Source organism: Scomber scombrus, chromosome 6 (genome assembly GCF_963691925.1).
Source record: "Scomber scombrus chromosome 6, fScoSco1.1, whole genome shotgun sequence".
Classification (NCBI taxonomy): Eukaryota; Metazoa; Chordata; class Actinopteri; order Scombriformes; family Scombridae; genus Scomber; species Scomber scombrus.
The window spans coordinates 17003017-17025421 of NC_084975.1; the positions used below are offsets into that span (position 1 = coordinate 17003017).

Genomic DNA, 22405 nt, shown 5'->3' on the forward strand with positions numbered 1-22405 from the left:
CACTATGTGAGGTCTGAAAGTGCAACAAGATTCTACATTTTTGATTGTGTTTGGCTTTTTGTTGCATCTTTGTGGATTAGCTGCATCTGGAGCCATGGAGGTAAGACTAACTAATGTTTGTAGAGCTGGACAAAGGAATTTATGTATACTCTCACACAGGGCAATATGACACTGAGACACTGAGAATGATGATGTTAGTAGAGATGATGGTAGCAATGGAAAGTATGTTTGTGTGTGTTTTTCAGGTGTGTATGAGGAGGTATTTGAGAGAAATTTGTGTTCTCCTGCATCTGACAGGTGAGTGTCACGCATCAGGGGACATCTAGATTGTTTCTGGTCCTTGCATTCAAAAGTAACACCGTCCTATAGAGTACTATTATTACATGTGAGGTGTTTATATGAAATCTACTCTATTCCTAAACCTACTGTAGATTGCATTTTGATGTATTTTGTGTGTGTCCAGTTTGCGTGACAGGTATGTCAGGGAGATGCAGTCTGTTTGGACGACACTATGTTCACACGTTCGATGGGGTTTTATATGAGTTTCCTGGAGACTGCAGCTACCTACTGGCTGGGGACTGCAACCATCGCTCCTTCACATTGCTGGGTGAGTCACACTCAGACTGTTCAATAAAGAAATAAACAGATTTGAATTCTAATAGCGTCCGATGCTCATGCTGTGCCGTTGAGGCGATTGCACATAGGCACTGCCAAGTCTGACTCTCCCAAAACATGTGTGGAGTAAAATGTATGTTATTCCATAAGTAATTACTGATGATGATTGTTGTATTCGCTAAATGATAATCAAATGTGAAGGGATCATAACAAGTGGTTGAAAAGTATGTTATTCCACACCAGCTGATTGAATGTGCACTTATAAATTGAATTAACTGTAATGTAAACCCTACTGACCCTACTGAAATGTAGCCAAATACAAGAAGGGAATCATGCAACCAAATTTACAACACTTTTATTATTTTTTTAGAAAGCAGTAGGGAAACCAAACATAATGGGATATATCAAGAAGGAAACTTGATTTAAAAAAAACAAACTAAGGCCAGAGTTACTGAAAGCTTATGGTGTGTTCTTTTTTTTTTTTAAATACCAAGAAAAAGAGATTCTGGTATCAGGTACAGCCTTGATTCCAGAGGAAAAAGGAGGAGTGTAATACCAAGGAAAAATACCCATGTCAGATTCAAAGAACAGTTTTGTTTGTCTCAGACTGTCTCAGTTTGATGTAGCAGTGTAAAAAGATGTTTTGGATCTGCAGGGGATTTTGTCGATGGCAAAAAAACTGGAGTCACTCTGTTTGTGGGGGACGCCTTTGAGCTGCACCTGTCTGTCGACGGACGGCTCTCACAAGGAGAAAAAAGGTGGGGGTTTTTCACACAAATATAATAATCAAATATGTATGTCTGTACTCATGTTATTGTGGGGGAAAAAAACCCATAGATTACAGAGGAGCTTGATGTTTCGATATGTGTTTTCTTTTGTGTAGGCTTTCTCTGCCCTATGCATCTCACTCTGTGTTTGTGGGTTCGGAGCTAGGCTTTTATAAACTCTGGAGTGAGGAGTTTGGCTTCACTGTTACCATTGATAATGCAGCCAACATCGCCCTGACACTGACCAAACTCCATGCAAACCACACCTGTGGCCTCTGTGGCAACTTCAACACTGTAACAGCTGATGAATATACCGCTCAAGAAGGTAAGTGTATGTTAGGTAATCAACAGACTGTGACTGTGTGCGTGCAGTCTCTGGGATATGTGAATGTTTGAAACGAGGGAGAGTTCATTATTACTGGAATCTAGGAAATGATTTGAGTCACTGGCACTCAGCAACAGGAAGACTAGCAGCTCAGTACAGGAAAAGATAACGAGGTAAAAGAAAGCAACAGAAACAGCAGTGTCAGGATGAGATTATGGATAAGTCCATCACCTCCTTTGTGTGTGTGTGTTTCTTTGATTTCAGGTTTCCTTACAGAGGACAGTTATGACTTTGCAAATTCATGGGCAGTGAAGGGAGCTGATCAGGCATGTCGACGTGTCTCAATTCCCAGCCAATCCTGCAACAGCACAAAGGAGACTTCAGAGGTGAGAGGACACTCATGGCACACATACATGTGCACACATATATCATGTGTTTGTGTTTGGATCTTTCATTCAAAGAAGCAGCAAAAATAAACATAGACACACATATGCATGACAACATCTGAGCATCTGATGCAAAAGCATTCAGAGGATATTACTGTGCAGTAAGCCTCTGCAAAGCCTCAACTATAGCTCACTTATTAATTAATAATCTTCATCTCCCTCTGCATACAAGATCATAATTCTTATTCGACTTTTTAAGTCAAACTTACAATATATAAGCAATGTAGCCAAAATCAGGAGACAGTCAAACTATTTGACATAGTAAGTAAGATTATACATTACTAAGGCGGTGTTATTGAATTAATGATGACCATCTCATCATTTGGATTTATAGTACTTCATTATTTCAAAATCCTCAAAGGTGCAAGTTCTTTTTTGGTTTGACTAAATCACATAGTTGTGTCAAACTTTTGTTTAAGGGCACGTCCTGCTTGTGGCTTACTGGTTTGTATACAGCAGCAGACCTTTACTGAATGTCGTTCCCCACCTCTCTGTCTCTCCCCCTTGTTTCCTGTTATGTCTGAATTGTTGCTATCAAATGAAGCCGTCCAAAAAAGTGTTTGATTAAGAGACCCTGGTGGAAATTGGTTTCCATTTACTGTATGAAATTAAGGGCTTTGTAATTCAGTGGGGATAACAGCTCAATAACTGGTAAACAAACAAAACTGACAGGTGTGGGTGAAATTCTGTGTACACTCTTTATGGTTGGGCTGGAATGAAACGATGAGCCTGTTTTTGAGAGAGCATTTTGAACAACAAAAACACCCACAGGTGAGAGGATGTGGGCTTTCCATACCATATGTGTATGTGACATATGCTTTAGATGCATAAATTGTCCTGCTACTGTCTCGCATTGTTTACTTTCTTCCTCCTTGGTATCAGCTATTATGGCCTTCTGTGCTTACTGAAAAAGGGAAAACATACTCTCACTTATATTTTATTATTGAATTAAAGGTCTTAGCCTCCTACTGAACTTTAGAGTCAGCAACACACAGCATCACGTCAAACTACATTAACCACTGGTCTGACTCTACATTTTGATGAGATAAGCAACTTATTAGTATTACATTGTGTCTGATTGAAATGGATTAGCAAAAGTATTCAAAACCTCACAGTTTCGATTCATCAGAAATGAACTTCTTTTGCCTTTTGGTTGAAATGGTGGACTTTGCCTTTATTTAACCACATAGCTCACTTGAACTTGAACTGTGCATGTGTGTGTGCGTGTGCGTGTGTGTGTGTTTTTTCGTTTTCTAGATCCTGTCTGGCTGCAGCGTGTTGCAGACGTCTAGCGTGTTTCTGCACTGTGCACATGTAGTTTCTCCTGAGGCGTTTCTGTTGCTGTGTCAAGAGGAGGTGTGCCACTGTGAGCAGGGGGTGGGAGAGGACTGTTACTGTCCACTCCTGCTGGAGTATGCCCGGACATGCCATGCCCATGGGATACTTTTACATGGCTGGCTGGAGGAGAGTCAGTGCAGTAAGTCCAGGGCAGCAACAAATAATTATTGATTATCGATTAATCTGGTGGGTGAAATTTTTTTTGATTAGTCTATGAAATGTCAAAAATGTCCATCTCAGCTTCTCAGCAACCAAGATGACTGTTATAAGAATTAATTTAATTACCCTTAATAAAGGAGACTGGATTCGAAATAACAGGATTTAGGTTGAATTTATTTAGCTTGTACAAGCGGAGCGTTTCACAAATGCAACAACAAGAGTTACAGGAGAAAAGGCTCCTCGAGGAGCGTTGTCAGAGAGGTTTTATACTGTTCTTTACTTGGGCATTCTCAGCCCCCTCCCATAACTGGCAGACCTATTCCATAGATAGTGTCATAACGGTTTCTCAACATCTGGCAGACATATTCCATAGATAGCATCATAACGGTTCCTCAGTTCCCTAAATTAGTAGACAAGCAGAAGTTCCACTCCCTGACCTGTCTCTGACCCTCCATCACACATAGAGTTGAACTCTCTCTCTGCCAGTCTCAGCAAACCGTTGAAACAGGAAGTATCAAAACAATCATGTAAAAATAGGAACACACATTGTATGATTTCAAGACATTTGAATTACATCATAATCCTAATTTTTATAACGTCGTTTTATGATGTCTTTAAATGTATTATTTTGTCTAACCAAACATCCAAAACCCAATGATATTCAGTTTATTATTACATATGACAAAAAGAAACTGCAAATCCCGTCATTTGAGATGGTGGAAGCAACAATTATCATAATAGTAGCCAATTATTTTTGACTTATTGATTAATCGACTAATAATCTCAATAATTGTGTTTGTCTGTGTGGACAGTTCCCAAGTGTCCAATTGGGATGCAGTACAGTGAATGCACCAAGTCCTGCTCTACAACCTGTCATAGTCTCAACATCCAGGAGGTCTGCAAGGAAGAGTGTTCAGATGGGTGTACATGCCCTGGTAACCTCCCGTTCTTTTTCTTTCTTTATTTCCTTGGTTCGTTCTTTTTCTTTCTTTCTTTCTTTCTTTCTTTCTTTCTTTCTTTCTTTCTTTCTTTCTTTCTTTCTTTCTTTCTTTCTTTCTTTCACTTATTGCAGTTATTATTCTTGTCAATTATTCTAGTCATTGTAACATGGCGTATGTGTGTTTCAGTGGGGAAGGTTTTAGATGGTAACCGCTGTGTGGAGGTATCTCAGTGTTCCTGTGTGCACATGGGACGACATTTCCCACCAGGATCCACTATCTCCCAAGACTGCAACACCTGGTGAGAGGGCAACATGGATGCACACACATAAAAACACACCTGCAGGAGCGCCCTGGTGGACGAGTGGTTAGAGCACATGCCACATAATTGCAGCGTCCCTGGTTCAAATCTGGCCAGGGACCTATGCTGCAGGTCATTCCCCCCTCTCTCTCTCCCTGTTTCCTGTCAGCCTCTCTGCCATTATTATATAAATAACGCCCAAAATAAATCTTCAAAAGCACTGCCGTATGAAATATACTTCACAATGCTTCTCCCTCACTAAATAGGATGGATAAAACGCACAGGATACATTTCTTTTCAATGTATGTGATTGCTGAGAAATGATGATGGTTCTTAATCTTAATCTCTCCTACAGTGTTTGTCGTCATGGTTCCTGGGAATGCACCAATGAAGGCTGCCCTGGTGAGAGAGATGCACAGCATACAGATTTACAAATTATTTTGGTGAATAGAGTCCTGGGGGTTGCTCATCATTTTTGCCAATATGTCTTTGTGTGTACTGTAGGTGAGTGCCTGGTGGTGGGCCAATCTCACTTCAAGACCTTTGACAACAAGTTCTTCACCTTCACCGGCCACTGTCAGTATCTGCTGGCAAGAGACTGCGCAGATAGAGAGTTTTCAGTTATTATTGAGAATGTACAGGTAATGTTTTCTTTTAATACTTTTTGGATTTTGTTTTTTCTGTAGTATTGTATTTAACATTTTAACCAAATTGTATGAAAAACAACCCTATATTTCTTTGATTCACTCTTATGCCACTGACTGCTTGTCATTTTACAGTATCTGTGCTTTTTGTTTTGTGTTTCAGTGTGCAGATGATCAAGATGCTGTGTGCACACGGTCTGTGACACTCAGCCTGCCCTCTCTGGAGGACATGAAAGTGAAGCTGAAGCATGGAGGGGTTGTGTCTGTCAACAACATGGACATCCAAACCCCAATGCATCATGGTATAGTATTATTTTTGGTAGATGAGTGAATAAGAGCTACAGTTAGGCTCTCTGAGAAAATTATATAAAGCACAATTACACAATAAAAAGGCCTAAAGAATACCAGAGAAAGTAGTATAGATACTGATTATTTTCTGAGGAGAAAACTCATTTTCTCAAAGTGATCATTATTATCAGCATTAAAATTATGTGATGTTTAAACTGTTTGCACTAAAGTTAACCTGAATTTAACTAGTCAATGTGCAATTTTACAGGTCGTCTACATATCCAGAGACCTGTCCAGTCTGCTGTACGTGTTAAGTTTGGGCATGACCTTCGTCTGGACTGGGATGGAAGGGGCCGAGTTCTACTAAAGGTGAAGCAAGTTTAATGGTTAAAGGCCTCTTCATCCTCACCTTTAAGGGGTGAGGATGCTGGGGATATTTTTACATTCATATATTTGAAAAGCTTAGCAACTTCTAAATTCTGTCCATCTCCCCAGCTGGGACCACGATGGGCAGGGCACACCTGTGGTCTCTGTGGTAACTACAATGGTAACCAAGGTGATGACTTCTTGTCTGGTTCTGGACTAGTTGAGGCGGGTCCTCAGGCATTCGGCCAGTCCTGGATGATCAATGGAGACTGCGAATCCAGCCACAAATCTGTGACTGACCCATGTGCTGTTAACCCCAAAAGAGGTAGGCACACCAACGTTAGGCACAGGTAAACACACAACCGTAAACACAAAAATGTTGACCTTTAATTAACCTCCCATGCTTTTCAGTGCGTTTTGCAGAGGAGGCGTGTTTGGTGATGATGTCAGAGGTGTTCAGCCCGTGCCACTTTCTGGTGAATCCGGGTCCATTCCAGCGGTTCTGTCGTTATGATGTTTGTGCATGTGCGGATGGTGAGGAGTGCCTCTGTTCTGCTTTGGCTGCCTATGCAGCTGCCTGTGCTGCAAAAGGAGTTCTGGTCAACTGGAGGTCTGCCTCACTCTGCGGTAAATGTCACACTGATTCAAATGCACACTTGTACACACAAACATTTTTCCCACTTTGTCACACAAATTAACAATTTTAAAAATTAGTAATAATGTGGGTGATCTAAAATTTGGAGTAGGTGATGACCAGCTCGTCAGAAACATAAATATCTATTTAGACTATTTAGATCCATGAGTACAAGAGTCAGAACAAACAACAAAAAATTAGCAACATTTCACAGAAGGTTTTTAATGTTTTTATACCCGAAAATGTAGTCACACTATCTATTTTCAACAGATAAAAAACAAATTAACTTAGAATCAATGGCTAACATTCCGATGATTTTTTTTTTTAGAACTGGAGTGCACCGGAGGACAGGTTTATGAGGCCTGTGGGAGTGTGTGTGACCGGACGTGCCGTGCTCTCTCTGGAGCTGAGGCTGGCTGTGAGGGGGAGAGGGTGTGTGAGGAAGGCTGCTTTTGCCCTGCTGGAAAGTACCTGAGTGACTCTGGAGAATGTGTGACGGCTGACCTGTGCACCTGCCTACATGATGGACAGATCTACCAGCCTAGTGACGTCTACGCCGATCAAAAAAGCATCTGGTCAGTGACTGTGCATCATGCATGCATACAGAAACTTAGCAACTATATGACATTGTCTCACAGATATGGTTATTAATCATTTTGTATGTCTTGTGTGTAGCTACTGTGAGAATGGTTCCATGCGCTGTAGCTCCCCTGAAGGGAGCAGGTCACTGTCTGACCTCTTTTATGATGATGACCTGGCACCATCCAGAGGTAAGAATTCAGTGTTTTAGAGGAGCACCCACACCTCTCTGTTTTTGTAGTACTGAGTATGAATGTGTTTCATAACTTTAAATAATCACTCTCTCTGAGGTGTCTTTTATTTGACTATTTTTACTAAATGTGGGAAATTGATAACTGATCTCCTAAAAAATGTATTCGCTTAGAAACTGAAATGATTCTGCTTTGTTGTTTTGCATTTGAGGAACTGTTCACCAACTTCATATGACCCATCTACATATTGATGTTTCTGTCTGTAGACCGCCGGTCAGCCCAATGCCCTCCTCCATTAGTTCGTGCAGAGTGTGATGCAGAAACAAAAGGCCTGGAGTGTGCCAGAACCTGCCAGAACCTGGATCTTCCTTGTGTCAGTCTTGCCTGCATCCCCGGCTGCCTCTGTCCACCTGGCACAGTAAGTGGTGTATTATGTTTGTGTGTGCGTGCATGAGTGTCTTGTAGATAAATCACCAAACATCCAAAATGGAACATATCGATTGATTAGCTGATTGATTTCAGGTACGCCACCGCAGAGACTGCATTGCACCGGAACAGTGTCCCTGTTTCCATAACAACAAGCCATATGCAGCAGGACAGACCATATCTGTTGACTGCAACACCTGGTAATAACATTGTTTGCATACATGGTTGCAATGTAGAATACTTGCATTGTGCTTGCTTAACATGCTTTCTCTTTTACAGTGTGTGTGAGAACAGGATGTGGCGCTGCACAGAGAAGGCGTGCGATGGTACGTGCCGCACCGTGGGAGAGGGGCATTACATCACTTTTGATGGCCTCAAGTATTCCTTCCCTGGCCTCTGCCAATATGTCCTGGTCCAGGTATGACACAGGGATCCAAAACAGTTCCAGAGAATACTTTGGTGTCAAAGCATAAAAATAAAGTGCACATTTCTTTCTCTTTCTCTGTATCTATTTGCTACATTTCCTCATTTTCTACTTCCACTATTAATAGGATATGTGTAACGGAGAAGAAGGGTCATTCAGAGTGCTGGTGGAAAATGGGGCCTGTGGAATTGTGGGAAATCGCTGTGCAAAAGCTATCACAGTCTTCTACAAGGGAGGGCTAATTTTAATGCAACATGGAGAGGTAACACACGCACAAATCCATTAATATCCATACTAACTCCCATACATATTATAAACAATATATTACACAATACAATCAATGCATATTAACAGCACACCTTTAAATATGTGTATACAGTGTACAGTAGTTGCACAAAATGACAATTTCTCAAGCATAAAAATCAGACACAACTAAAATGTTAATGTCTCTCTGACACATTCATGACTTCCATTCTGCTTTGCTCAGACAAACTGTGAATTGACTTAGAGTTGAATCCAAAGACCCGTATACATCCAATGTTGCCCTCATTCTCTCTTAAAGGTGAGGATGAAGAGGCCGGTCCCACAGGGCTCACAGGTGGAGATTGTCCGATCTGGTCAGTTCTACACCCTACTGCTGGGGGAACACATTTCCCTCAGTTGGGACAGGGGAACCCGCCTCCTGGTCCACATCTCCTCCACATACAGGGTACTGATGTATTTAAAAACTACTTTTGTACTGATTGAGCTTTTCTTTATTTCTTTGACATCGTTTTATATTAAACATGTTCCTTTGTGTGTAGAGTCGGGTGTGTGGTCTGTGTGGTAATTTTGATGGGAATGTCAACAACGACTTGATTAGCAGCAACAACCAGCTGGAAGTGGATTCCGCCCACTTTGGGAACTCATGGAAGGTCCTTCCAAGTTGTGCCGATGTAACACAGGTAAAGTCTGGTCTGAGACTGATGGATGAATACAAACTACTACATCTTTTCTACCATTAGTGGTGTTTGATTTGTATTTAATGTGCTAATAACATTGTTTGGTTCTTGAATTGCTAATTATTGCATTATTAATATTGGGCGAGATATTCCTTATCATAAGCAAAGAGATAAATGCGGTTGCACTACATTTGTGTGTGTGCTTGTGTGTGTAGATCCCAGCTCCCTGCAGCAACAACATTATCAAGTTGGTAACAGTGGAGCAGTCATGTCGGTTGCTCACTGGTCCCCTCTTTAAAGATTGCAATAGCCAGGTGAGTGTTATTACAGTCTGCCCTGATATCCCATGACATCAGATGCATAATTGGATTTATTCACTCAATGCTCTCTGTCCTTTTCCCCATGTGTGTCTAGGTGGATGCAGAGCCATATGTAGAGATGTGTGTGGAGGCAGCATGCTCTTGTCCATCAGTGGGCGACTGTGCATGTTTTTGTGATGTCATCGCAGCCTATGCTCAGACTTGTTCAGAAAAGGGTGTTTCTATCAGCTGGAGATCCAATGAACTTTGCCGTGAGTGAAGAATTTCTCTGTCATCCACACATATTTTGTTTTCATGGACAGCTTATGTTGTCCCAGTTGAAAGTATAAAAAACAAATGGCCTGAAAATTAAATAAATAACCCTAACCCCAATAATAATTTAAAAAAATCCTCTGAAACACAGCTCAAAGTTTTTTCTGTCAGACACTTATCTATAGAACTGACAGTAGCAGCCACATACCAACACCACAACTTTTCAGTTCTGTTATACTTTCTCCATACGTGTTATTATTTATCAGGGTTAACACTTCTGTAGTTCTGCTAAATGAAACAGAAGTTAACCTGACTTTCCATGGTCTCTCTTGAGATATTAGTTTTAACATTTTGTTTCGTGAGATATTCTAATAATCTCCTTTTAATAGTATTTATGAGAAGATAAACCTGTTTTCTTGCATTTCAGAATATTTTATAACCAAATGCAGGTGTCATAGTTTGTCCAAGCATCAATAAAATCATAACTTAACTTGAACCATTTGTTTCCATAGCCATGAGCTGTGAGGAGTTGAACCCTAAAATCCCAGGTGTGGGGGAAGAGTTATGCCAGTGGAGGTATAATACTTGTGGCCCTGCCTGTCCGATCACCTGCCAGCATCCCGATCCCCTCCACTGCCCACTCACATGTGTGGAAGGTTGCCATGCTAACTGCCCCCCAGGTGCCAAAAAGCACTCACTGGACATATCTGCAACATCTAAACAACAATACAGATTTGATTGTGTATGTTTAACTGTTATCTTTGTTTTATTAGGACAGCTATTGGATGAGGTGGCCATGCATTGTGTAGATCCTTCTCAGTGTCAAGTTTGTATCCATGAGGGTGAGAGAATCTCCCATGGCAACAAAGTCATTCTCAACCATGATGACCCCGACAACTGCAAAATATGGTAATACTGGATCAGAGCCATCATTTACTGTCCAGTTTTTTTACTCCGCACAAGTCATATCAAAAATTCATGCTTTGTAATTAGATTTTTTGCACTTATGAATGTTTGCTTTGTTTTGTTTGCTATAGTCATTGTGACAACAACACCCTGAGCTGTGAAGTTTGTACTTCATTGACCATGGTCACCACTCCCACACCAACCCCTTCCTGGGCCACTTTTACAACCCTGCCTTTTACCACCTTGATGCCTGAGGGCATGTGTGACCGTGCCATGGATCTGGCCTTCTTATTGGATGGATCAGCAGCCCTGAGTGAAGATGAATTCCTGAAAACCAAAGAGTTTATTCTGGGAGTGATCGAACAATTCCGCATGGGTTCAGCTCATACTAGAGCCACAGTGTTGCTTTACCACTCTGGAGTCAAAACCTATGACTTGCAGGTAAACAGGTCCATTATATATATACATATATATATATATATATACATATATATATATACTTGATTCATCAAATTTTGCTTGGAAATATGCCTCTTTGCTGACTCGTGGAAACTGAACGTCATAGTACAGGTCTGCACCTGGTTGCTTGATCTCCACATTTCTCTCTATCATTTATGCCTGTAGGTTCAGAAGTGGCTGTTTAAGAAGACTGTGCGTGAGCTGCATTACACAGGAGGAGATGCAGCCTTCTTGGATGAGGCTGTCAAATATCTGATTATCAACATTTATGACAAGAACAAACGTGACAATGCCGGCCGCGTTGCCATCATCTTGACTGCCAGTGACAACCCTCGCCCTGTGCGTTCAATGGTCAAGATGCTTCGTAAGAAATCTGTCACCACCTTGACAGTGGCACTTGGTCCAGGGGTAGACATGGGGCAGATTAATGACATCACCAAGGCCAATCCAGAAAACAGGGCCTATGTGCTCAGCAGCACAGAAGAGCTGCCTGATCGTCTGTTAGAGGTAACAGATTACCTCTGCACCTTGGGGATGGACCCTGAGGGGGCGAAACCTCCAATGCCAAAGTCCACACCAGGTAAAGCTCGCCAGGGCACAACCACCACTACCCCTTCTCCTCGTCTGGAGCCCAACCCCACACAATACCTCCCAAATACTCCTACTTCCACCTCACCCACTGGCCTGTCTCCCATCACCACATCGCCATCATCCATCTCTCCAGCCACAGATGTGACATTCATCCTGGAAGGCTCTGATTCAGTCGGGGAGGAAAACTTTAACAAATCACTAATCTTCCTGGAGGAAGTTATCTCACAGCTGACAGAGGAAGAGGAGTTAATTCGCATCACTGTGATCCAATACTCAGTAACAGTCACTGTGGAGATCACTCGGTGGGAGCTAAGGCAGCAAAAGACCCTGCTCCTGGAACGACTGAGGGAGATTCGTTGGAGGGGTGGAAGTAAGACGAACACAGGAGCAGCTGTCGCTACGACCGTCCAAGAAATGGGTACAGTCAAGCCCTCACGTGGCCCCACACCTCCTCAGCTGGTCTTCCTTGTGACGGAGAACCCGCCTACTGATATAGTGACACGCCCACCGTCCACAAGCACCAACACACATGTGTATCCCATTGGGGTTGGATCAAAAGTACGTGAGATTGACTTGCTACCGTTCAGCTCCCCCCAGCGCCCGCTGATGGTGGACGATTACAACCATCTGAAAACCCTTGTCCACCGTGTAATCGGTATCACACGAAACACTGTCAGGCCCCACTCCCCTACACTGCCACCCCTTGTCTTCCCAACATTCTCCACCCTGCCACCCTCTGGTACAGAAAGACACATTCATTTTAATCATTCAATCTATAATGAGTTTAGTCCTTACCCTGTATTGAATTGTGCACATATCTTTGCACAGTGCCGTGTAAGAAGCCCGTGGATGTGTTGTTCCTGTTGAAGGCTGGTGAACAGTTTGAGGACATGAAGACATTTGTTAAAGCTTACATCAATGATGCTGACATGGGTAAGTGGCACCCAGCCCCTAAGTGCCCTACTACATTTTTTTTTTTTTTTAAAGATTTTTTTCTGGCATAGACACCTTTATTAGCAGTAGAGAAACAGGAAATCACAGGAGAGAGGGGAGGATGTGACATGCAGCAAAGGTTCGTCGGCTGGGATTCGTACCGGGGTCTGTTGAATATATGGCATGCACTCTTAACCACTTGACTACCTGTGCGCCCGCATTACTACATTTTTAAAGAGAAACTCAACACCAGGCCGGAAAGCAGTGTTTCACAGTCATCTCTCATTGAAAGTGTGTGTTATTGAACCTGTAACCACACCCACTATTGATGTCACAGGTCCTATATAGTATACCTGTACTTTGCTGCAGCAGTATGAGAAGTTAAAGCACTAGAGGCACTGGAGGTCATTCACAGTATTTCAAAAACTTCTGCTCAAATTTCCATGAAATTTAGTGGACTGATAGGCCTTGGGGAAACGAATGTAATACTTAGATTTTAATATTTAACTGGGGGCTGAGACTTTAAACAATTATTAATATTTATTCAGAGCTATGGAAGTATTAAAATGGAATAATGGTTCCCAAATCATAAGTATATGCCTTAAAGGTCAAAAACTGATTTGATATAATATTTAAGAAGTCTTTCAATTCAACATCAGTTTAGAGAATTTATCAGCATTCTGTGGTCACTCAATAACCCAATGTCATCTAGTTATTATTCATACACCAGTGAGGCACACAGAGTAGAGGAGACATGTGCTTGAACTTAAATGTGGTCTCAAAGGTATGGACTTGTCCTACCACTTAGGCACATCCTTTAAGGAATGTTAATAACCAGTTTATAGGGTCTTCCATCTCTCCATTGCTACAATGGTTTGACCTCTTGTTTATGTTCGCAGGTCTTAATGGCACTCAGGTGAGTGTTGTTCAGTATGGAGAGACCAACACAGCAGAGTTCACCTGGAAAGATGAACAGAGAAAATCACACCTCCTAAACCTGGTGGATAGCATACCAACCAGGGCCACCGCTGCCCCTGCACTAGGTAGTGGATACATAAACTAACTTGCACACACATTAAAACACACACACACCTAGACATACTTGTTCACTGTTGTGTCTGTCTACAGGCTCTGCGCTGCGATTTGCTGTGCAGACTGCTATCTCACCAGTCAGTGGCGGTAGAGTGGGTGTAGCCAAGGCTGTGGTGATGCTGGTGACTGACAAATCAGCTGATGACGTCCAAGAAGCAGCTAATGAGGCACTGGCCGCAGGTAATTAAGGCACCACTTACATGATAACCATTGGATATTTCCAACCTCCATTTTCCTCTGCTAGAGTTCTGATATTGTGGGTCACTGGTAAGAGTCTTGTCCCTCAGGTGTGTCAGTGTTCCCCATTGGGGTGGGACGGGTCTATGACAAAAGTGAGCTTGGCATGCTTGGTCGCCATGGCAATCAGGACAACACTCTGCACTTGAACAGCATGGATCAGTTACGGATGTTGCTGACTCTGGACAGTGGTTACACAGAGAGAATCTGCAGAGGTGTTTATAAACATACGCACACATAAACACACCAAAAAATTAAGAAATGAATCTATTCCTTGTTTCTTACAGTTTTAAGAATAATCCATTTTAATTTCAATAGTAATAGTGGTGATAATTGATGTCAAAAAAGGTTATTTGCTTTGGTTCTCAGCTGGTCCACCAGGAGTGTGCGTTGATGATCATGGAAATGAGAGAAAGGTGAGTAATGTGTGCTGAAGTTGAATACAATGGCAGCACAGTGACCTTTTAGAGCAAATACAGCATTATTTGCAATGAACTGTGTATCTTTGTGTTTGTGTATCCCAGCCTGGAGAGTCATGGCTGCTGGAGGGTGGCTGCCACTCTGTCCTGTGCCATCCCAGTGGAGCAGTAACAGTACAGAACCACAAAGTCAGCTGTGACAGACTGGAGCCACCAGCCTGCAGAAACAACATGCCACCTGTCAGAGTCCAGGAAACCTGTGACTGCCACTGGGAATGCCCTTGTATGTATTAAAAGGATCAAATAGCTTCTGAAGTTCTTAGCATTACATTTAAACAATCTATATTAAGCGCACATCATTGCCCACTCGGGCTGTTAACAATGAATACCAGAGGCTTGCATTCTAGTCTATTTATACTGACTATTAATGGATCACATGTTCCTGTCTTTCTTCCTTCTGCCTCTGTGTTGTGACAGGCATGTGTATGGGCAGTTCGACCAATCATGTGGTGAGGTTTGATGGCTTGGCACTCAGGCTGGATGGGGAGGGTTTGTGCTCCTACACACTTCTCACTGTCACAAGAGGTGTCAGTGACGGTTCAGAGGTCAAACTCCACAGTGGACCTTGTCAAGACTCCACTAATTACAACCAAGTCTGCATGAAAGCCATGGAAGTGACCCATGGACCGCACAAACTGCTGCTGAAGGATGATATGACTGTAAGCTGTGTTGCTAGTTGGGATAGATGCATGGACACTAAGATTGCTTGTTATATTGGAGTCTATGGAGGGTTATTTACTCACTGAATGTGTGTTTGTTTGAGCAGGCAATGATTGATCAGGAAGAGCTTACACTGCCATGGCGGTATGCTGGCCTGGAGGTTGTGCGTTATGGGGGAGTGATGCTGCAGCTAAAATCAGACCATGGCTACGTCCTGACTTTTACTCCTCAGAGCAATGAGTTCACCATCACACTGCTCAGTTCCACCACCACAGGCCACACTGCTGGACTCTGCGGTAACATAAATACAGACTCATTATTTCAAAGCTGTAAAATAAAGTCATCATCATGTTGGAGTGGTGCTTTCTTGTCTGATCATCCTGTCTTTTATCCAGGTGCCTGTGGGGAGGAGAAGGTTAATGTCCTTTCTTTACGTAATGGCAACCCGACCACCGACCAGGTAACCTTCATTTCTGACTGGACGGTGGCTGAAGATGGCGTTGTGTGCCTGCCAAAACGGAAGACAGTCTGTGTGTCTGGAGCAGCGATGGGATGTCAGGCCTTACGCTCTGAGGTGTTTGAACCTTGTCACGAGCACATACCCGTTCAGGTGTTCCTTGCCAAGTGTGAAGAGCAGGTGTGTGAGGAGTCAGATGTGTGTGAGCTTGTATCTGCCTACGCACGTCTCTGTAGACAGAGAGGTGTGTGCGTGGACTGGAGGAGCCCCCACCTCTGCCGTAAGTCAGCTTCTGATGTGTGGATGTTTGTAGGTTCAGTTCACCTGCTGTTTAGGTTTAGGTAGGTAAGCCTACTCCAGGTCTACACTTAAACTTAAGCATTTCTTCTGGTACAGCATTAAAGTGCCCCAGCTCCATGGAGTATGATGCATGTCGGACAGGGTGTGTGGACGACTGCAGAAGCATACAGACGTTGCCAGGCGACTGGTCTGTTGCCAGGGGTAACGAGTCATCCTGTATGGACACACCCACTGAGGGCTGTTTCTGTACTGGAGGAACAGTTTTGCATCATGGACGGTGTGTATCCCCAGAAGCATGCGAGCAATGTGTCGACCATCATGGACACACTTATACGGTGAGATGCATGGACAAAAATTAATTTGACTGAATGTGTGTGGGACTGATTTAAAAAAAAAAAAGAAATCAACTTCTTGATCACAGAATTAGTTATAGCAACAACAATGTATGTGTTCCCCATTATAATGTGCTGTGACTGCCCTCTAGTGTTAGTGTAACAATACCGCAACCTGGTTTCCTTTATCTGTACAGTTTATGCAGAGTTGGGTACCAGATGAAAACCCATGTTTGATTTGTATGTGTTTGGACCAACAACACATCAACTGCACCGCCCGGCCCTGCAATGACATCAAAGGCAAGCATCCAGACTGTTATAACCTATTTTCTGGCTTTTCTAGTCGTTAAAAATATTGCCAGCATTGCATTGTTGGTTTAAACATAACACCTTCATAATTAATTGTTTGTATGTATGTGTAGCTCCAGTGTGTGGACCCTGTGAGGTTCTGAGGGAGAAGAGAGACTCCAAGTGCTGCCCGGAGTTTGAGTGTGGTACGTATAATAAACTAAGATAACAGGTACTTTATTAATCCCATGAAGGGGGAAATTGAATGTCACCTTCACACAAGACAGCCAACATAGAGCATATGTATCAGTAGTATGATGTTTCTGTTTCCAGATCCAATATAAGCGTCAACAAATAAAAATGAAGAACAGATCCATCTGCGTTCAGTGCAAGTTTTGAATACATGAAACTTGCACTAGGTCTGATTTACACGCAGAGGAGATATTTAAGGTGCTGTGTTGAACAACGGAAACCATTGGTGAAACCTCACAGTCTTAATGGAGTATAATTAAACTCAATGCAATTAATTAAACAAAAGATTGGTATGAAAGTTATATATGGTTATAAAATCATTCTACTTATTAGGAAACAGATTGAAGAGTTGTTACAATGTTGGATATGGATTTTTTGCTTTCATCAGGTATTAACATCTGTTTAAAGTAGATGTTGGCCATCTTCAACTGTCTCACTGTGACTTTTCAGTGTGTGATCTGGTTAATTGTTCCCTGCCTGAAGTGCCCCACTGTGAAGATGGCCAGACTGTGGTATTGAAAAACCCTGGAGAATGTCAGCCTATCCACAAGTGTGGTAGGTCATTTACACATTCTCTATAATGTGCACGCTGTGCTTTGCTCTGGTGTTCACACACGTCATGAAACAGGGTGCTCAACCATGTGATCTCTGTGACACCTCAATTCAACTCTTTTCTCTCTCAGTTTGCAAAAAAGAAGAGTGTGCTCTTCAATCTGCCCCTGCTTGTCCTGCACATCGCCTACTAGAAGTCAAAAAGACAAAGTGCTGTGATGTCTTTGAATGTGTGTGCAACTGCCAGAACTCCACCCACACCTGCCCTGCTGGTTTCATCACATCCACCTTTACTAACGACTGTGGCTGCTCAGAGACCAGCTGCCTGCCGGACAAGGTGAGTGTGTATTTGCTCACAATTTAAAATACATCATTTTCCCCTTTGTGCTCTTACTGTTGGACACATACCCCGTGTAACTATGTGCGTCTCCAGGTGTGTGTGGTCGGTGGTGTGGTTCACCCCGTGGGGAGTGAATGGGAAGAGGGCTGTAACAAGTGCAGTTGCACCCAGCTACAGGACAAAGACACCTCACTGCACGTTTCTCAGTGTACTCCGCCTGTCTGTGATCGGACCTGCCCTCAGGTGAGACACACCTTTACTGACAAATACACACCAAATACACACATTTGCATTATGCCTCTTTCACCATTTATATTTGTATATTTTTTTACAGGGCTCAATGTACACTCCATCATCAAAAGGAGAATGCTGTGGGAAGTGCATATCATCCAGCTGTGTAGAGTCAGAGGGAGAGATGCGAGGGGACACAATGATGGGGGAAAAGCTCAGACATGTATGGGTGTTCAGGAATTACACATATCTGAATAAAATGTGTAATTTATTCTAAATAATTATGCTTTTCCTGTAATTGTTGGAGGCACTCATGGTACAAATTGCTGAATTGTTTTCAAAACAGGTTTTGGCAAATATAATTACTTTTTACCAACTATTACATGCAGTGTGTGTTTTATCCACCTCTTTATATAGTACATTGTGTTTTTTCATATGCAACCTGATCATAAAGTCTACAAATAAGAACGGTTCAGACTATAAATTACTGGCTGTAAGTAAAGAAAAATGCATGTTTTTCCTACTCATTTAATTGATTTTAATCTAATCTCTTTGTCAACTAATAGGTGGGTGAGGTGTGGCAGTCTCCAGATGATAAATGTGTATTACATCAGTGTGTGAGGGTGAAAGACGAGTTGTTCATCTCTGCGTCAAATATGAGCTGCTCTGTCATGAATACTCCATCTTGCCCACTGGGAACTGAGTTACGCTGCGATACCCAGGACTGCTGCCCCAACTGCCACTGTGGTAAACACATGCACAAGGTTTTGCTCTGTCAATTTGCCCTGATGAGTGTCATTGGTCATTGGTACTATCTATCTATCTATCTATCTATCTATCTATCTATCTATCTATCTATCTATCTATCTATCTATCTATCTATCTATCTATCTATCTATCTATCTATCTATCTATCTATCTATCTATCTATCTATCTATCTATCTATCTATCTACACAAACACACGCAGTTGCAGTCTCTGTCCAGCAGAGGACTCTCTCATACTGGTGTCAGCTCATTGCTTATTGTCTTGACCTGTCCTCACAAAGCTTGTAGAGTGATTTTCTGTTTAATGTGTCTTATCTCTACAGCTCCTTTGGACGCCTGTGTCCTCAACAACACTGTGATAGGTGTAAGTCATGCAGAAAATTTGTTTTCTTCTTTTATATGAGAACAGTGCCACCAATACTCCCACTCAATCTCTTTATGTGTATCTTCCTGTGTTTGTACAGGCAGGGGAGAGGCTGATGGTGGATGTATGTACACACTGTGAGTGTATAGTAGAGGATGGCACGGTGAAAAAATACAGGCTGTCCTGCAGGAGAATCAGCTGCCCTACTTGCCCTATGGTAATGGTCAATCCATCATTGTTTTTTAATACCATCGTCATCATCATCACCACCACCATCATCATCTAACCAATAAATTCCAACATCCATCCATCATTCTCTTCAAAGATTCTCTTATCCTCACCTCCTCACATAATCCTGACCATATTCCCTCCAAGCTCGGTATAAAATTGCAGCCACACCATTATCCATGATTCATGCTACTCACAGAGGTAAATAGTGAATTATTTATTTGCGCAAAATGTCCAGGCAAATTTCTATCACCGTATTGACAATAGCTGTTTTCCTAATGCCATCCTATGTAAACTAATGCTCAGTGCTAACCACAATGTTTTCAGGGATACACTCTGCAGAAGGAGGAAGATGCATGCTGTGGTCACTGCGTTCCCACCACCTGCGTCATGCAAAGGCTAGACGGAAAACTGCTCAGTCTGAAGGTATGAAAAGATCATCCCTCTGTCATGAACCCTGTCATGCATGCAGATACGCATAGAATTTCCTGTTGCAAGAAAACCTTATACCTGTGTTATTGTATATTTTTTAATAGAGATGTCATGTAATGGTGATAGACAGACAGATAGATAGATAGATAGATAGATAGATAGATAGATAGATAGATAGATAGATAGATAGATAGATAGATAGATAGATAGATAGATAGATAGATAGATAGATAGATAAATAGATAGATAGATGCTTTACTGAACATTACTAAGTAACTATGCTTTGTAATGCTATGCTATATATTATACTACACTATACTATACTATACTTATTCCTTGAATCAATAGAATACTGTCAGCAAAATAAAAAAACAGACATGACCTAATAAGGTTCTTACCTATTAGAAAATGAACATATTTATTACTTGATTTTAGTATATTAAAAATACATATTATTCAGGGGTAATAATGAATATGCTGTCTTTGTGTGCCCCTCTCCCTCTAGGTGAACACTACTAGTGAAGATGGTTGCAACCTGTATGCCTGTGGTGTAAACAATAAGGGGGATCTCGTCCTGCAGACCAAAGTGACCACTTGCCCTCCTTTTAACCGCCAAGAATGCCTGGACCAGGGGGTACGAGCGCTACTTGCCCTCCATCCAACACTATTACCAAACCTACACCTTTGTACCTGCAACAGTTTTTGTTTTTTAAATTAAATTTATCTCTCCTGTTATGTATGTTTTCAGGGGAAAGTCAGCCAGATCGGAACAACCTGCTGTGAGATGTGTAAGTAAAACTGTGTCTTTGGCACGACTGGTGCACTATGTAAAAAAATTTGGACCGTCTGATTTGAATAAGAGTGTGTGCATGTTGGTGTAAAGGTACAGAGCCAGAGTGTCGGAGGACAGTGGGAACGCTTAACTCCATCAAAGTGGACGATTGCCAATCCGAGCAGCAGATAGAATTGCACTACTGTGAGGTAAGGGACCATGCACACACACACACACACACATTTGAGGATGATAATACTTTTGCCCCCAGGATTAGTTTAGAAAGTTCAATAGAATTATAACACTGTGTCTCACCATCCCACCGTTTCTGTCTCCCCCTGTGGTGCCGTCTGTCCATCTGTCTGTCTGTCTTTCAGGGAAAATGTCGCAGTAAGTCTATTTACTCCCTGGAGAGAGCTGGCGTGGAGCAGGAGTGCGTGTGTTGTTCTGCTGTGGAGACGGAGCCTCTCAGTGTTCCTGTACTGTGTGCCAACGGCACTCGCAGCCAGCACACTGTCCTGTCTGTCACAGCATGCGACTGTCTTTCCAAACACTGCACCTAGAAAGAGAACAGAGATTTTATCAATGTACATTATTGCTGAATTATATATGTGTGTATCCAAATAAAATGTATCCATATAAAAAATACCATAATTAACAATAAATCAAACCTGCCAGTTTCTGCAAGCTCTGCCTTTTTGTCGTTTGTGTTGTAAAGTGAATATTCCTGTTGAAATGTAAGACTTAGAGAGTTAAGATGTTTGAATAGTTTAAAACTGATAACAGATGACTGATATACATAAACATATATAAGTCTACAAATTTGTGATAGACCAGTTAAGTATTTTCAGTTAATTCTGTTCTACTATAGTCCAGAGGGAAATGTTGTACTTTTCTACTCCAGTACACTTATGTGGCCCTATAACAAGTTACTATACACATATAAAACATGATGATCTAAATCATCATGTTTAAATCATATACATTTCTTGATTTAAAAAAATGCAATAAAGAAAATAACTGGATTAATGTTTGCCACACCATGTGAGACAATAAGTGTTTGCACTGATTTATTTATTTATTTGTTGTCATCTGAGGTGCGGGCCTGCAGAGGGTAGGCAAGGTCCAGTTTCAAACCTGGTCATTTGTAAACTCCGACGTCCCTCTCTAGCTCTCTCTCTAACACTCACACACACACACACACACACACACACACACACACACACACACACACACACACACACACACACACACACACACACACACACACACACACACACACACACACACACACACCTTGCTGCGGTAATATGCACCACACCTTCCGTCCCTTCGGTATGGAACGGTCAGGGAATTAGCCGCTCTGCGCGCGCGTGTTAAGCCAGGGGTTCCGGGAGCGCGCGCGGATTGTCCACCATCTCAGCCCTTCAGCCAGGCTGTGCACCTCGCGCGTCTTATCATCCATCTCCATAGCAAAGAACTGATCCTCCACGAGCACTGGTGAGTCCACTGTTTCACTTTTCTTTCATTTAAAGAGCAAACAAACAAACAAACAAACAAACCAAAAAAAGCACTCGACTTTACCTAACTTTGAACGTCTTATTTAAATGCGCTCGTGTCGTCTTCGGCTTTTTGCACACGCTTGAACTAATTTATTTTAACTGCCGCCGCTTGTGTTTACAGAACTTAATACTCAAGGTTTGGGCCAGAACCTCTGCTTTTGTTATTCACTTGTTGGCTGCAGCCAGTGCTTGTGTGTGTGTGTGTGTGTGTGTGTGT

The 22405-nt window shown here is 42.2% G+C and overlaps 1 protein-coding gene across 1 annotated transcript; it reads left to right on the forward strand.

Moving 5' to 3' along the window:
* Nucleotides 1-224: 224 nt before the first annotated feature.
* Nucleotides 225-21307, forward strand: vwf (von Willebrand factor). The gene is made up of 52 exons (XM_062420175.1): nucleotides 225-297; nucleotides 464-607; nucleotides 1271-1373; nucleotides 1499-1707; nucleotides 1972-2093; nucleotides 3411-3630; nucleotides 4463-4585; nucleotides 4778-4889; nucleotides 5245-5291; nucleotides 5394-5530; nucleotides 5697-5835; nucleotides 6090-6190; nucleotides 6317-6512; nucleotides 6599-6814; nucleotides 7150-7396; nucleotides 7497-7591; nucleotides 7858-8009; nucleotides 8114-8217; nucleotides 8297-8435; nucleotides 8569-8703; nucleotides 9004-9150; nucleotides 9245-9385; nucleotides 9598-9696; nucleotides 9797-9953; nucleotides 10467-10634; nucleotides 10728-10863; nucleotides 10992-11301; nucleotides 11485-12649; nucleotides 12739-12843; nucleotides 13743-13886; nucleotides 13972-14115; nucleotides 14223-14387; nucleotides 14542-14588; nucleotides 14697-14874; nucleotides 15069-15310; nucleotides 15418-15607; nucleotides 15707-16048; nucleotides 16165-16403; nucleotides 16598-16700; nucleotides 16823-16894; nucleotides 17391-17495; nucleotides 17624-17829; nucleotides 17926-18075; nucleotides 18167-18286; nucleotides 18630-18810; nucleotides 19154-19194; nucleotides 19295-19411; nucleotides 19750-19848; nucleotides 20360-20488; nucleotides 20603-20642; nucleotides 20738-20835; nucleotides 21004-21307. Exons 1-52 carry the CDS (start codon nucleotides 225-227, stop codon nucleotides 21187-21189), a joined length of 8580 nt encoding a protein of 2859 aa, XP_062276159.1. The 3' UTR covers nucleotides 21190-21307.
* Nucleotides 21308-22405: the final 1098 nt, after the last annotated feature.

What these genes read in the sequence shown, in the direction of transcription:
- vwf (XM_062420175.1), top strand. Translation starts at nt 225, where the DNA reads ATGTTTGTGTGTGTTTTTCAGGTGTGTATGAGGAGGTATTTGAGAGAA. An exon ending in GCCGATCAAAAAAGCATCTG is followed by an intron (nt 7,397 to 7,496) that starts GTCAGTGACTGT and finishes TCTTGTGTGTAG; the next exon opens with CTACTGTGAGAATGGTTCCA. An exon ending in AAGAATGCCTGGACCAGGGG is followed by an intron (nt 20,489 to 20,602) that starts GTACGAGCGCTA and finishes GTATGTTTTCAG; the next exon opens with GGGAAAGTCAGCCAGATCGG.